Source organism: Psammomys obesus, unplaced genomic scaffold (genome assembly GCF_907164565.1).
Source record: "Psammomys obesus unplaced genomic scaffold, mPsaObe1.curated_primary_1811, whole genome shotgun sequence".
Classification (NCBI taxonomy): domain Eukaryota; kingdom Metazoa; phylum Chordata; class Mammalia; order Rodentia; family Muridae; genus Psammomys; species Psammomys obesus.
In genome coordinates, this window is record NW_026590767.1 from 6,329,920 (window position 1) to 6,347,113 (window position 17,194).

The 17,194-nt window shown below is 46.5% G+C and overlaps 1 protein-coding gene across 2 annotated transcripts in view; it reads left to right on the forward strand.

The window, feature by feature from the left end:
- Positions 1-16,878, forward strand: part of Dock1 (dedicator of cytokinesis 1) — a 488,224-nt gene extending 471,346 nt beyond the window's left edge. For both annotated transcript variants that reach the window (XM_055608813.1, XM_055608814.1), the window contains exons 48-52: positions 1,848-1,993; positions 6,592-6,790; positions 10,342-10,495; positions 11,590-11,744; positions 15,714-16,878. In XM_055608813.1, the coding sequence (XP_055464788.1) occupies positions 1,848-1,993; positions 6,592-6,790; positions 10,342-10,495; positions 11,590-11,744; positions 15,714-15,809 (750 nt within the window). In that variant the 3' untranslated portion in view covers positions 15,810-16,878. The remainder of the gene's footprint in view (positions 1-1,847; positions 1,994-6,591; positions 6,791-10,341; positions 10,496-11,589; positions 11,745-15,713) is intronic.
- The last annotated feature ends 316 nt before the right edge of the window (positions 16,879-17,194 follow it).

Genomic DNA, 17,194 nt, shown 5'->3' on the forward strand with positions numbered 1-17,194 from the left:
ATGCTGGATGTTCTCAGGAATGGGCACACAGTGCCAGGGCATCCCAACACACATACCAACTAGTTCAAGTTTCTACTCAGCTATTGGCTTGGCATTGGTCTCCTTGGCTGTTCCTTCCCCTGCTAGGATAGTGATGAAACACAAGGCAAAGTTCTGAAAGTTACAGAAGTCAGCAGCATCTGAAGTTTGTTCACCTGCCATTCTTCCCCAACCTGTACGTCAAATGGATAGCAATCAAGTCAAACTTGAGATACATTCAGTGGAGTCAGGAAGGCAGTCCCTCCCCAGCAAGATAGGTGTTCAGAGATAGAATCACCTTCTCCAACTGATCCTCCACCTTCAGCCCTGTGGAAGAATGACCAAAGACATTGTGGTCAAGAAGGCCAAACATGTGACCAGGTTTCATTTAAAATATGAAGTGAGTCAAAGCTCCTCACTCACTGGCCTTGGAGGTGCCAGAGAACAGATAGCATCCCAGAGATGGGGGTTGGGTGGTGATGAGCAGGTCAGAATGTGCCTAGACAGAACACTACCCTGGAATCAATGGGGATATCAAGGGAGACACAGCTGCATCCCTGCGTCTAGTGCAAGACAGAGAGGGGATATTGTAGATCAAAGTATCGTTGTGCATACCAGCAGTGCTTCAGAAAGGATGAGAAGAAGACGTGGTATAGACACCGAGTCTCCAGGTGTCATGTAGAAAACATTTCTGCATATGGGAAGAATCTACAAGATACTCTGCCCCTTCTAATTTTCTCCCGATAGTAGATTAATCATAGTAGACATCCATGGAGATGCCCACTGGCACCATCACTGGTGCTAAGTTCAAGACTGTGCTGGCAAACCCCAGAAGCTTATTGCCTTGAGCCAGTGGCCTGCACTGTACCAGGCCTCACTGTCTGTTTTGTAAATAAAGTTTTATTAGCAGACAGACACACTCCTTTCTGCATCATATGTAATCAACACCTTGCTATCCTCCAAGAGCTAGGACTGCTGTAGTCCAGATCAACTGTCCTGTAGGTGATTAGCTGTTGTGACATGCCAGGATCTTGAGCTACAGCAGGGAGGGTTATCCAACATGAGGGGAATGACACACAGAGATGGGATTTCTGCCAGCCCAAGGAAAGTGTTTCTGAAGCAGCTGTGGTCCAGATGGGCCAACATCTGGCTTCCGGCTCAGGTACACTGGTGTTTCCTGGCTAATTAGATGGAGATACATGCTGTATCCCATTGGCATTGGTTTTTCGTAATGTACAGCAAGTTGTCAAAGAGAGAACTAGAAAATTCCTTGTTGTGACTGTTTTCTTGGTATGTGTCATTGGTCCTCTTTGTAGGAAAAGGGTGACACATAGCCTGGCCCAGGTTTTTCTTCCCTCACTCTCACTCACGTGAGCAGATCTCTGGTGGAGAGGCAGCCTCTGTAGTGAGGGCTTTGAGCCAATATGCCCCTATGAGTCTAGACATCTGACCCAGGTGTTACTTTTCAGATGATCAAAGGTCATACAAAGATCTTACACATTTCAGTAACACTCTAGACGCACTCTCCGTTAAACTTCCTGGTGAGTAGCACCGCTGTAGGACAGGCTGATGTTCCTTGGAGAAGAAAATTATATTTCAAATAAAAAGGCCAAGCAGGTTTTTTGTTTTTGTTTTGTTTCAGTTGAATTGGGTCTCAAAAGATGTTGAAATTGCCTTCTTTTTTTCCTCCTCACCTCAGAAGAAGAAGAAAAAAAAAGGTTTATGAAGTGTGGGCTCGTGTTGCCTTGATCCCATATTGCTGAGGCTGCTTCAGCACAGGAACCTGACCACAGTGGCCCACGTGTTAACACATTTTCTTCTTTTCTCAGCCCTCAGGCCTGGATGACAGGAGAGGCAGCCGTCCACGGTCCATGGTTCGCTCCTTCACCATGCCATCGTCTTCCCGGCCCTTGTCAGTGGCTTCGGTCTCTTCCCTCTCCTCTGATAGCACCCCTTCCAGGCCAGGCTCTGATGGGTGAGTTGGGCTCAGCAACTGGGAATCCATGGAAGGAAGGCTGGACACCTCATGGGGCGCCACCAGTACCCTGGGGTTGTAGAGCACCCCTGGACACTGTTTTTGAAACAGAGACTCTCCCAGACATTTCACCTGTGGTGCTAGATATCACAGTGGAGGTTTTATTGCTACCATGAAACACCTTCCCCTGGGTAGCATTACCAGAAAGGTGTCTGCCAAGCCTTAAAACTCCAGTGAGCATTTAATTCTCAATGTGTCTCAACTTCCCTACTATCTCCATCATGCCAATTGCCGGAGCCAGGCTTGTATGACTGGATAACTCACTTTATTTTTTTTTGAAGGAGAGAGAGACAGAGAGGAGAGAGATTGTATATTGCTAATAAGGTTTTTTACTTTAAAAAAAAAAAGATTTTTATTTTATGTATATGAGTGTTCACCTACACACACACACACACACACACACACACACACACACATATATTATGTATATATATATATGCCCACCACATGTATGCCTGGTACCCACAGAGGCAAGAAGAGGGCATAAGATCCCCTGGAACTGGAGTCGCAGAAGGCTGTAAGTTGAACCCCTTCCTCCAACACACACACACACACACACACACACACACACACACACACACACACAAAGACACAAGTCCTCTGCAAGGACAGCACATGCTCTTAACTGCGAGCCATCTCTCCAGCCCCAGATTTATTACTTTTTAAAGAGTAATTCTGTTTAATTTAAATACTTCTGAGAAAAATATGCTGCCCCATACTTTATTTGGCTACCTTGCAGAATAGAAATCATACTGTTCTTTTTTCCCCCCAACTTTTTTTTTTCTTTTTGTTAATTGCACCATCAAAACCACCTTTAAGAGTGGGTAAGGTGTATTAGCAGGTAAAGGCACTTGGTGCCAGATCAGATTCCTGGGACCCATGTGTGCAAAGAGAGAGCCAGTTCCAGCAAGTTGCCCTCTAACAGCACGGATGCTGCAGTCCCTGCCCAGGTGGGCGTCCACACAGTCCATAAATACCTGATAAAAACTGAAGAAAATCACGGTGAAGTATATAAGTATTCATACATTCACACTGTTGCACAAACACTCCCCTCCCCTTGAACTCTTTCCTCTTACAAAACTGAACTTCACACCACTAAACCACACCTTGCGATTCCCTTCTTCAGACCTCTCCCCCACCCCACCCCTTAGCAGCCACTACTGTCTGCCGCCGAGTTTATCCATTCCCGCACACACATCAGCGGCTATAGGCTACCTCTGCTCTGCAGGGCCATCTTGGAGACCCCCTCATAGGAACTAAAGAGCGCATGAACCTGCTAGTTTATAAGCTAAGTAACCACTGTGAATCCTCAGTGTGGCTAGGACATTAGCTCAGAGTGCTGCAAAGACCACCTTGATGCTGGTATTTTCCTGTTGTTTTTGAGTGCCAAACCATGTAAAAATTTCTTGTTATGCAAAAGAAAAAGATTCACATACAGTTTACACATCAGAGCAGAACTTCTGAGCAGTTAGTTTTTGCACAGTTGTGATTATCCTAGCCCTTTCAGTTGATAATTCATCACTATCAAACCTGCAGGCTTCTGGTCCTTGTTCTATTCAGACACAGTCTTCTGGAGACTATCAGGGACAGATCAGTTCTAAGTGCCCTTTCTTGCCAGCAATTGGTGTGCCTGATGGAGAACTGCAAAGTCTCCCTGTGTTCTTTTCTTAACAGTAATTTTTATCAGTGTCTGATATTTAGGCCAAACCCATATGAAAATTCTCCACTTAGAGGTGTTTAAATCATATGTGCCTGTCACTTAGAACAAGATAGCTAAAGAAATTTAATGCAGCTTCCCTTCAAGAGAATCCCCAGGCTAGTTAGGGAAAGGTTTTTATATTCCTGAGGACACAGGGGTTAGGTGGAAATTGATGGAGAGGTTTCAGATGGAGTGGAGTATTACAGGCAGCTCACCCAGAAGGTGTTTGCTCAACCTTTAACCGGAAAGTGTCTCTATTAGAGTCCAGACCTGTGTTCATTCTTGGATTTCCAAGCTTTGCTGTCTGACTAATGTGGACAAAGTGAGGCTTAATCTCAAATGGTACAGGTTACATGCATAATAAAGTTCATCCTGGCTGCAGTGATCCCTCCTAAACAAAGAAATGTACAGGCACCTGTCTCTGTTGGGTTCCTTGAATGCTCACCAGGACACAAGGCAGAGTTCTCCTCCTAGGGTCCAAAGGAGGCCACAAGTCCTCCTTCTGCCTGTTTAAATTGTCTCAAGTTCAACAAAACCTAGAATAAAGTGATGACATTTTAGATAGATAGATAGATAGATAGATAGATAGATAGATAGATAGATAGATAGATAGATGGGTGGGTGGGTGGGTGGATAAGAATACCTTTGTTTTAATTATTTTTCTGTTGCTGTGATAAAATACCCTGAGAAAAAGTAACTTAGGGAGGTAGGGCTAGGTTAGCTCACAGTTCTGGAAGGATAGAGGTCATCATGGAGAGGAAGGTGTGGCAGCAGGCAGGAAAGGCATGACAGCAGCAGCTGGAGGCCAATCACATTGCACTCAGGAAGCAAAGTGGGGGTGGGGAGAGGAAGGAGAGAGACAGAGAAATATAGTGGAAAGAAAAGGAAGTGGATCAGGTCCATGAGCCATCAAAGCCTGGCCCCAATATTACACTTTCTCCAGCAAGACTCCACTCCTAAAGGTTCCATCACTTCTGCAAATTGCACCACCTACTGGGAACCAAGTGTTTAAATACATTTAAATACATGAGCCTATCGGGGACAATTCTCTTTCAAACCACCAAAACCTTCATGGCCAAAGTCAAGAGTTGATGTGTAGATTAACATTCATTTTTAATCCTTTTATTTAATTTTTACTTTTGGAATTTTTCAGACATGCACAGTGTGGACTAAATAGTGTCTGGTATCTTATCCCAGCAGCCAACGTTCACATTATAAACTCTCTTCCCATCTTGTTTCCACCCGCATCCCATCAACTGCATCTTTACTTTGTAACAAGTCTTAAGCGTTGTATTATGTTACCTATTGATGTTTCGGACATAGCTATATACTTGAACATCACATTGACATGAATTCCAAATTACTATGATATTGGTATCAGTTTCTCATTTTTTTACACATCACATTTTTATTTTATTGTTTTTATCTTTGTGTGTGTATGTGTGTGTGTGTGTGTGTGTTTACATGCATGAATACAAGCACATACATGCCATGACAAGCATGTAGCAGTCAGAGGACCACCTCAGCTGTTGGTCTTCACCTTCCATCTTGCTTGAGACAGGATCTCTTTTGGTTGTTCATTGCTGTCTATGCACACCAGCCTTGCTGCTCCTGCACATCTAGATATTCTCCTGTCTCTGCTCCCATCTCACTGTCAGGAGCTAGGACTGCAGATGGACAGTGCCACCCCTATCTCTACATGGGTGCTGTCAGTTTGAGCTCAGGTCCTCACAGCTGCACAAGAGCTTTACACAGAGCACCATCCCATTGTGGTCCTTCCTCACATTGCTTTTAAAGTTTGTTAGAAGCTAGACGGAAAGAAGTCCTCACTTGCCCTTAGTTGATATTATCTCCTTAAGGCTCTCAATCCACTCTTTAAAACAAAAACAAACAAAAACTGTCATTTTCCTTGTAATTCGTTGAAAAGTCCGGATTGCTTACCTTCCTGTGTCTGCACTGAGCGGATCGTGTTGATTTTGTGCCCTGTAGCATGGGTACCATACGATGTGTGTCTTCCCCCTATTAGCAGCATACTGGGAGTTGAATCTAGCTGTGTGGTGTAATTCAGGTATGACTTGGGGCCAGCTGACCTTATAGGTGGTTATTGGTCCTTCCCTTCAGAGGCACATCAGAACTGATTCTCTCTCTTGGTGATGGCGGCAGCCGTTGGTAATCAGTGTTCAGATTCAACACCATTACAGTTTCAATAGCATGTATGTCTCACCATCACATAGCACCGTTAGACTGGGAGAGACGATATGTGTGTAACAGGGTTCTTGCACTCTGTGGTCTTTATCTCCAGTAAATAACGTGTGTGCATGCGTGGGGAGTGTGTGTGTGTGGTACGCTCATGCATGCACCTTGAGTATGTGCTAATGTACAAGTGCAGTAGGTGCACAAGAAGGCTGAAGGACCTGATCAAGGGTTGTTCCTCAGGATCAATTTTTTTTTTCCCAGACAAGGTTTCTCATTGGCCTGTAGCTCACTAATTTAGCTAAGCTGGCTATCAAGAAAACCCAGAAGCAAGCACATACCACTAAGCTTTGCTTTTTCGTGTGGATTCTGAGGATCAAGCTCAGGTCCTTGTGCTTGTGTGGCAAGGACATAACCAACTAAACCACCTCTCCAGTGTGGCATGCTACTGGGACTCATCATCCCTGATGGGTCACTATACATTTAAAGGCCCCTGCTGCCTCTCTCTTTGAACCATTTCTTTCCTTGTGGAAGTCTGTGGTTAGCAGCCAGCCTGGTGCATGATGCCTCACTTCACATATCCCTTTGGGATAAAGGGCAGTAGCTATCCCGTTAAGACATTGATTTAGATACCTATTTCTTCTAGCTTTGCTCTTGAGCCTCTGCTGCCGAAGAAGATGCACTCCAGGTCCCAGGACAAGCTGGACAAGGATGATCCGGATAAAGAGAAGAAGGACAAGAAGAAGGAGAAAAGGAACAGCAAACACCAAGAGATATTTGATAAGGAATTCAAGCCCGCTGATGGCTCCCTGCAGCAGTCTGAGGCTGTGATCCTTTCCGAAACGGTAATTTAACTAGAGATTAGAGGAGCTGGGGGGGAGGGGGGTGTTCTGGGACCCACCTAGGCTCTGCATCTAACTGAGAGGGCTGTCAGTTGGGTTTTATTGAATTTTCACAAAAAAAAAATAGCAACTTAAAAGCCTGAGGTCTTCTCATCTCTGACCTCAAATAACCCAACAGTCGGAGACACAAAGCCGAGCTGTCTTTTCTCTGAGGACACATGCTGTCTTAGCCTTCATCCTCTTTCAGAGGGGCTGAATAGGTCAGTCTCTTGCAGGGACATCATGTGTCTAGGTTCCTTATAGCTCTGTTGGACTTTGTGCCCTCATGTCCTAGCATCCCAGAGAACAGAAGCACACTGCTTTCACAAACAGTGCTCACGCACAGGGTAGCAAATGTCCTCTGTACCCCTTCTTGACTGATGTCTTTAAGCCATAGTCACTGCCTGAGGGCTACAATCCATTCAGCTTGGGGCTGGCGAGATGACTCCATACTTAATGCTGTCAGTTGATTACCCAGAATCCACATGGTAAAAGAAAACTGACTCCCACAAGTTTTCCTGTGACCTCCATGCATGTGCCATGACATGTGTGGGTACACACAAATATAGGCAAGGCAGGCATATGCAAAATAAGTAATCATCTCAAGATGAATCCAGGGCCTCGGCCTCCCAGAGCACTCCATAGTGTTCAGGGTCTGTGTGTAGAAATGAGGCAGAGAGTGTTTCAGAGACAGACAGACAGACAGACAGACATCATCAGTGTCCAGAGTGATAGGATATCAGAGCCATCTCCCCTAGACATGGACTCCACTTGACTGGTAAGTGGCCAAAACATTTGTCCCTGGGCAGCAGCTCCATTACATCTTTGACTAAGGACTGAGCGAGGCACACCTCTTAACAAGCCATGCTAAAACATATCAGAGGGAATATTTCAGTACCAACAACAGTCACATATATGCCACTTGGTCAGCTCAAGGTGGAAGGCACATGTAGATGCCAGAGCTGTGGCATGGCTCAGGAAGGCCACTGCCTTTCTGGCTTGTGAACATATATTGTCACCAGAGCTGGGCTCTGATGTCTCTATTCAGACACTGTTGGCCAAGGGCATTGGGCCCAGGAGGCACTGGTCAAGGCTGGCATTAAATGACTGGGCACTGGGCCTCAGGCAGTACATGAGGGGATCTGGTGAAACACTCTACATTTTCTGCCTGTTATTTCAGAAGGCTGGGCTTCCAGACAAACACCCTCACCAGCCAAAAATTCCTCTAAGGTCCCACAGAATCCTAACTAGTTGGCTCAGCTTCCTTTGAAATATTTACTCAGGGTCAGGCACTGTGAGGTCCTTCAGACATTTTTATTTAAGCTCTGTTTTAAGATATTGAAACTGAGCCTAAGGAAAGTAGAGCCAAGTAGCGGAAAGAACCACGGATGAACTGTGGGAGAACAAATCCAAGGACACAGCAGATGCTGAGCCATCACAGTATAATTTCTGTCCTTCCCAATGATGACCATGTTCCTGGGACAACACCTGCTAATGACAGGGCCAGCTGCACCGCCATGTGGGCCTCTCAGATCACAGGAACTACACAAGGTCAGAGCACAGAACCTACGGATGACTTTGCCATCAGTAGGTGTCTGAGGTTCAGAATGACCAGGGCTGCAGCAGCAGAGTTCTACTTGCTGGTGAGGTATGGTACAGCCACTGACACTCTATACACATGGAGGCCTCCTTCAGGGGGCACAGGTGTTGGTGGGTTCCTCTGAGAAGGAGCCATGCTAAAAAGCAACTGCATGTGCTTACTCTAGCACCCCCTAGTGTTTCCAGGACTCTGATGTTGCTAATGCAATAGACCTACGTATATAAACTGGTCTCTCCAGACTCTCCAAGGTTTCCCTCTGCCCCTTGGAGCTGAGCTCAGCTTCCTTCTTGATTTGTATCATTAACAGTTTCCTAACCTTTAGCTGAGCCTCTCAAAGCTGGGCTTCCAGGCTACCATTTGCATTTCCCCAGGAAACCCTCCTAAAGCTTTGTGTTAGGTGCTGGGGGAATGAGAGAAGCTCCTGACAGCTGCAGTCTCTTTCACCGCCCCTGTGCACATCTTCCTGAGAGAGCTGGGCTTGAAGCCAGTCCTGACCTCACATAGTAAAGCTATGGGCACTCTCCAATTCCACAGAGAAAGGGCAGTACTTGAGCATGGCACTTATACCATCTTCACTAAATGGTTCTGATGGGGACCAGAAGGCTGAGGCTGTATGCTACTCATTTATCACAGGGACTCTTCCCTGCCCAGGACTTCACCCCCACTTCTGGTGTCAATAACTCCAGTTTGGACTGGCTTTGTGGGTCTTTTCTAAGGTAGATACAATGACCCACTGGCTCTTGCCATCCCCTTCCCTGCAAAGCCAGCTTAGCCCACCCACGAGGGCCCACCAAGGCCAGGCCTGCTGAGAGACAGCCTCTTCTGCTTTTCCGTCAAGTTAATAATGTTTCTGAATAATCCTGCCTCAGAATATTTTGTAATTGCTGGTGTTCCCTGATGTGTAAGATCTAATACCAAATTGTAAGAAATATATAAATTAAATTTACTGATGTTACAAACAGGGGAAAAGGCTCAGATTGGGAAAAGTGAAGTACACCCAGAAGCACAAGGACAGCAGAGAGAGAGAGAGAGAGAGAGAGAGAGAGAGAGAGAGAGAGAGAGAAAACTCCTGCCAGATAATAATAGATCAGAGGAGAAACTAACCAAAGGGGAAAGGGACTCCTGCCCTCTTGCTGAGGCCTCTAGACTTCTGTTCCATTCTTGATCCTTTGGGGGCATCCCTGGATGCTCTCCCTGGATACAGAAATAGCTCACAGCTGCACCCATCCATTTTTACTTCGAGTTCAAGTAGCCTACAAAGGACTGGAGCCATAGCTCGGTGGGTAGAGTGCCTGCCAGCATGCATGATGCCTTAAGTTCACTCCCCAACAACTCATAAACCCTACATAATGTGCACTTGTAATTCAGGAGGTAGAGACAATCAGGATTAGGAGTTCAAGGTCATAGCAAGTTGCAGGCCAGACCACCCACCAAAGGCTAGGTTGATGATTCATGTGAAACTCTGTGTTGGTGGGCACAGGCTGCCAGAACAAAGCACTGTACTCTCTGTGAGCAACCCAGACAATAGAAAGTGTTCTCTACCAGTTCTAAAAGCTACAAGTCCAAGATCAAGGTGTCAATGGGATTGCCTCCTGCTAAGGTGGTAAGAGTTTCCTCCCCTGGTTCCTGGGTTGGCTAACCATCTTTAGTGTCTTTTGATGTGTAGCAGCCATACCCCACATTTTCTTTTGTCTTAGTTTAATGTTCTTCCTGTTTGCATGCTGTCTAAACCCCCTTAGTTTATAAAATCTTATTGGATTAGGGTCCATACTTACATCATCTTAACTGGGTCCTTTGCAAATCCCCTACATCCAGATAGGCTTGGCTACTGGGGTTACTACAGCACAGGAATTTGGGGAAGACTCAAGTCAGTCCACACAGATCTTAACTTGGTTCTTTCTGTCCCTCAACACAGATAAGTCCCCTGCGACCCCAAAGACCCAAAAGCCAGGTGATCAATGTCATTGGAAGTGAAAGACGCTTCTCTGTGTCTCCTACATCACCGTCCTCACAGCAGACACCCCCACCAGTCACACCAAGAGCCAAGCTCAGCTTCAGCATTCAGCACAGTAAGTGGAACTTAAGATGCTAATCCCTAAGGTCCCCTTGACCATGGCACTTTCCTCAGGACCCCAGCAGCAGACCAAAAGTTAGAGGGGCACCTGTCATCTGGAGGAAATCCCTCTGGTTGAGCTGGGACATCTAAACTTCAGCATCTCACACAGAAACCCATCTTCAGTTCCTGAACTCAGCAAATAGAGAGTGCACGACCCAATCCAGGACCAGAACCCCTGCCTCAGAAGGAGTCTTGAGAGCCACAGGGAGCAATGTATTCTGGGACCGTGGGGCTCTGTGTCTCATGACAGATAGTCGTTGCTTAATGCATAGAAATTTCTACCAGGGATGGCAGATGTCTATACAGCACTGTCAGCCTGTAGCCACCACAGGCCCGCACGCTAAAGGAGGATTAAATGACGAGTGTTAGATCACATCTGCCTTCCTGAAGTGACACAGGTCCCCAAGTGCCACTCCTGAGGACCACTGTTCTCCCAGCTCTATACCAAGGTGTCTGCGTTCACTGCTGATCTGCCCTGACATAACTCCAAAAACACACCTATCAGTGAATAAAACATTTTTTCAGAGAGTATCAGCGAAGGCTCATTAAATTAGCCTACCTTTGCGGTCTTCCCTCTGTTTAACAGCCCGTTGCTCATCTCTTTGGCTTTGGAAAGTAACTGCCGACCCCTATCTATCCAGCAGTCATAGGACTGCCCTGGTGAGTGAACTGTGTGAGGTAGCAGCTGGCTGTGCCCTTTACCCAGTGAGTTCTCCCAGTGGCAACTGTGGCAGACTGACCATAAAGCCAGCCAGACTTTCAAAGTGGCCGCTGTCCACAGCCCTTGACACATCAACTATGTGGGTGCCACCAAGGAGATGGAGGCTCACAGGCAGTAGTGTTTACACAGTGAGTTGATATGTTGCTTTAAGCTCCTTTCTAGATCATTCCACGAGAAAAGACTCCCCTCTTTGTATTCTTCACTGCTCTGTCCTCTCCTGTGTTATTTTGGCAAATGTTTCTGTGGAGTGGGAGACAGGTAGAGCCCAGAGCCTTCAAGCCCTGGAGACTTTTTGGTAACACTATAATTATTTGGCCATTCTCTAGGTCTGGAGCTGAATGGCATGACAGGGATGGATGTGACCGATATCCCGCCTCCTCTGCCTCTCAAAGGCAACATGGCAGATTACGGAAATCTGATGGAAAACCAGGATTTGATGGTCTCACCCACATCTCCACCTCCTCCTCCTCCCCCACAGCGGGTAAGTGGAATCTAAACTGTGGGTTGCAACCTTCCAAGTCTCAGTGGGTTTACCTTGGGCCCATGAGGAAAAAAAGAAAAAAAGAAAAAAAAATCAGGATGGACCTGGATTTGATTTTGAGAGAAGAGTTGAGGAGCAAGGATGGAGGCGTGAGTGTACAGTCCATGATTCTGCACCTTAGCCCTAGCTGCAGGCAACCCCACCTCCCGTACAGTGCTGCAGCCATTCCAGTTGCTGGCCTTGCTCTGAAGTCATCCTGATGGATACCAATCTTTGAGCTGTTGATACTGCCAGCAGCCTTGATGCCAAGAGGTCTGCCTGACTGTACTAAAGTGATGTGTCCCACCATCTTGGCTCACACTGACAGGTCCCTGGTGGCCACAGGCCCTTGCTGTCCAGAGAGTCCCCAGAAGAAACTCCACGTTGGTACGGAGACTGCATACCGTATCTCACTGGTTCAACAGCCCTCAAGTGCCATTCACAGTCGCAGTTCAAGGTTCTGGCCTGGCTGCTTCTGGCAGTACTCATGAGCAGCCAGCCCGAACCCCTTTTCATCATTGGTCCCCAGGCTGGTCCCTGCCAGACACCATTTTAAAGTCATTAATCATGTCTAATGTATTCCCTGCTGAGCAGCCTCAGGCCTGCCTGCTAATGCAAACAGTAGAGAGGGGTCCCAAATGCCCCACCGTACCGGGTCCTCTCAGCTGCTGTCATGCATTGCTCAGGTCCTATGGTCCTGGCCCATCCTTTTGTTTAGAGCTCAAAAGTAAGTAGAAAAGGTAAGCTCGGGGAGGAAGCACAAGTGAGATTTATGTAGCCAAAGCTGAAATGTCCACTCCAAAGTCCCCATTCCCAGGACACATTATTCAACTCAGACTGAAGAGTAGAACACCCCAGATCATATTCGTACAGCTGGTCCTATCTTGCACTGTTCAGCCTCAATAATGATCTGGCTACCAGAGGCCCTGAGAGCCCTGATAATGTGAGATTTGCTGGTGGCTGCCATGAGGCATGGGGATTTTTTTCTTTCTTCAGTCATAATTTAAAAATAAATTCTTCGTGGCCATTTCTCTTTCTCTGTTGTGGAGGCTTTTTACTGGGTACTCTGCAAACCTCTTCTTCCCTTGTGAAAGCAGTAAGGGAGGTCTGGGGCGGTAGCTCAGTAGGTCAGCTCTTTGCCATACAAGTAATAGGACCTGAGTTCAACCCACCAGACCCCCATGTAAAACACCAGGCACGTTGGCAGGAACCTGTCTTCCCCGCACTGGGGAGACCTGAAGTTCCTTGAAGCTCACTGGCTATACAGACAGGCATGTGCACATCCAAAAAAAAAAAAAAAAAACAGTGAGGGAAGAGAGTGCATAGTAACTGTGTATTTGATTGTTCCTGTAAGGAGACTAAACACACTGTAGGACCTTTTTCTCTGACAAGCAAGGGACAGGTGGCTCTTCTAAAGCCAAAGTGTCATCTATGTAGGAAAAGGTCCCCCTAAAGCTCTCAGCTGGGAAGCTGGCCCTGGAGAAGGGTTTGTTCCATGAGGCTAGAGGTCTTAGACAGCTACTGAAATGTAGACTTAACCTCTCCAGCACAAAGGGAGACCCAGGGAACCTGAAGGAGAGGAACCCCCACTTCCTTAGGGCACCACATCCTATATAGTCAGTTATATCGTTATTTTATTAGAAAACTTAAAATAACTATAATTCAAAAACTGAACTTGGAAGCGTGAACAAGTTCAGTTTTTTGTTTTTTTGTTTTTTGTTTTTTTATGCATCTATGCAGAGGTGACAGATCCATCGTCCTGAATTGTCAGTGCCACCTGTGATTAAGTGAATGACCGACATGCCCTAGCTGCAGTTCAGTTTATAAAGCGGGTGCAAATTCAATTAGATTAATTACCCAACTCTCTTTGTGACTTGTTTCTGGTTTAATTTGCAGCCTGAGCTCAAGTTTGGGTGACAGGGCTGGTGGTTAGTGTGTCGTAATTAGTCAAGGCACCTTCTCAGGTGCCTCCCTCAGCACGGGCGCTGAGAGCCGCTTTTGGATAATGATCGTTTATCTGCTATGGGAGGTGATCGATAGCCTCCTGTCACTCTCATCGATCGGCCCAGGGCTTGTCGGTGACTCTATCTCTAGCTGTTGCCGTTTTAAGCTGTCATTCATTTCAGAATGGCGCATATGACCAGTCATGTGAGCTATCATTTTGCTCAATGGTGATAAACCCAACATTCTTCTGCTTGGTATTAAGGGCACCTTTGGCATCTAACGCTATCTTCTCCTCAGACTGGGCTGGCCCACCTGTAGTTACTCTCAGTTGGATGTCACGGTCACCATAGCTTTCACCTATAAACACACCTGTGATGGATGGTCTCAGGCCATCAAATCTGTGTTTCTTTTCACAGTTCACACTAACCTTAAAAAGACTTACAGATGTACTCTTCACTTTCCCTTGGGTGTGTGTGGGGTGTGGGGAGGTGTCTATGAGCGTGTGTGTGTGTGTGTGTGTGTGTGTGTGTGTGTGTGTGTGTGTAGGTCCATATAGACATTTGTACATCTGCGTGTTTAACATCTGTTGTCTTCCTTAATTGCTCTCCATTTTATTGTTTGAGAAAGGTCTCTCACTAAACCTGAATCCTGCTGATTGGGCTAGACTGGCCAGTCAGCAACAGCAATGAATCCTCCTGTCCCTCAGACAGGAATTATAGGCCTGTGTCACTGTGCCCACTTTTCCCCATGGGTTCTGGGGATCTGCACTCATGTCTTTATGCTTGTGTGACAAGAACTTCACAATGGAGCCAGGAGCCAGGTCCCAAGGCCACCCCTTCCCTCTGTAAAATGGCTAGTGTTATAGACGATCTCCTTCCCTCTGTACCTCAGCACCAGGGTGATTGTATACTTACCTGTCCGAGAATCAGGAGGGAGCTGTGGCAGTGAGTGAGAGACTCTCACATTCAGCCACACTTCAGCCTCTGTTGAGAGACTGTGACTCTTACCCTCACGTTACGTGTCAGTTCTGGAACATTCCTTGGGATTTCTGCTTGCAGTGGGCTCCCACCTCCCCTAGCCTGCCAGTTTCTTCATCTGCTCACCTTCTGTGCCCTGGGGCGATAAGGGTACATCTGCTGGGCATCTCTTGTCAGTGTCTGTGATGGTCATGAGAGTCCCGGGAGTGGTCACTTTAGTCATTTACAGGCTGTGGTGTGTGGCTTTCTGTCAGCCTCACAGCTGTAGGTTCCTTTTCTGTTTTGGAAGATATATTCCATTAGTGACTTTTCTAATCTCCATAATGCCTGCTAAGAAGTCTCCCAAAACAGTGCTGCTGGCTAGGGTCAAGGTGTCCAAGCACATGAGCCTACGAGGGAAGAGGCATTTCAATGAGAATGTACCAGGGACCCAAGGCACTTTGTTGCCTGCGAACCAATCCAGCTGGTCCCTTGCTTTTGTTAATAAAGTTCCCTTCACCCACCGCTGTGGCCATAGCTTCTGCTGGTCTAGGTTTTGGCTGCTTTCCAGCCTCAGCGAGAGCCCTGTGTGACCCACAAATTGTATAAAGTTGCTTTCTGGAGAAAGCTTGCTGCCTGACCAGGGCTGTCAGTTCAGAAGGCAGGGGAGTCTCTCATCACAGCCCGGAGAGCCTGTCCTCTGGACACAGGGCCATTGCTAGGTGGATGACACCTGAATCCAAAACCACAAACAGTGACACTTCTCCGGGGAGTACTCACTATCCTGTGTACATGGATTCAGATGTCAGAAAACCACAGCACGACAGGGCAACCCAGGGTAGGGGAGCTGACATGCTGGCTCCAAGCCAAGCAGAGTGGAGCCAAGTCACACGGAGAGGTCAGTTCTGATTCTAAGTGTTTGGACTGATTTCCCACTGCTATGCCAAGTAAGGACCCCAACAAAGTAATGAGGTGCTTCTCTGTGAGGACACCAGTGACATGATGGCTTCTTTATATTCCTGTTTCCTAGCAACAGCCACCTCCACTGCCCAGCAAAACGCCACCTCCTCCCCCTCCGAAGACGACTCGAAAGCAGACCTCAGTGGACTCCGGGATCGTGCAGTGAATGCCCTAGGCTGAGGAAGCTAACCTTTTTCTTCACCTCTACACAGCTACTGTACCTGCCGATTACCTCCTCCTGGGCCTGGGATACCTCACCTTAGTGTGATGGCTTTTCCTGGAAAAGGAGTCCTTCCTAGCCATGGGACCAGAGGCCTTAAGTATCTCAGAGCACAGCAGGAATGGGGGCCAAGTCATACGTAGTCCGGATTTTTTTTTTTTTAAGTTGGAGCCTTCAAGCATGTCAGCCTTTCATGTAGCCTCAGTCTTGCCCTGACATCTTTCCCTTTTGTGCCAAATGACTTATATTCATTTGCAGAGAGCTTGGCTGATGTGAGTTAGCCAGGCGGGAGGGATGAGGCCAGCCCCTCCTCCCCCATGAGAAGCTATGCAGTAACCTTGTAAGGATCCTCACACTCAACCCCAGTCCTGCTGCGTCTGCAGTGTGACTTCTGGGATTGAGTGTCACTTCAGCTGACATCGAGCAACTAAGTGTACCCTTCAGAGAAGGTCTCGATCTTCTCTCGACAGACGTCATTTAAAGTAGGGATATCTCTCAGTTACTAAAGAGATACTAATATATGGCATAGAGACACCGTTAAGAATACTGGATCAAGTGGAAAATAAATATGAGCATAGGAAGGTGAATTTTCACTCTTTTTTTAAAAAATATGACCCCGTACACCACCAGAGGCCGTTTTACTTGGGTGGCTTCTCCGTGTTCTCATTGTGTACAGAAGTTTGTATATACACTGGGTCTCAGAGCTCCTGTGAGTGTCTGTGGCCCTTGTTTACTCCAGTGGCTCTCTGAAAATGAGCTCCAATGTGTCTTCTTCATGTTTGACTGCTGGGAATATTTGTTTTTGAAATCCCACAAATTAAATTGTTTTCCAGATTCCAAAGGTCCTGAAAACTGTTGGTGGACAGTGATTAAAACAACAACAACAACTAACTTTGTATAACCTAATATTTTTATTTGATCATCTATATTTTTTTATTCACTATGATCATGATACTGTTTGTGCTAGAAGATTTCAAAGTTAATCACTGACAAATGAAAAATAAATGTTATTTAAAAAGAACTCCTAGTTTCTGGCCCTTTTCATCATTTAACATAAAATATCGATGCTACTTTCTTAAACAAAAATACACATTTATGTATGTACCCACCTATCTTTCTCAGACATAATTGTGTGTTGTGTGTGTGAGAGAGAGAGAGTGTGTGTATGTGTTTGTGCACAAAGGTGCACATGTCTGCGTGAATGTAGGTGTTAGAAGCAAACCCTGTGTTTCTTACTCAGCTGCTATTCATGTGTTTGGAGGCAGGATCTCTCATGAACCTCAACCCTAGCGTGAGGCCAACCCCTTTGAAAAGGTAAGCAGTAGCCTTAT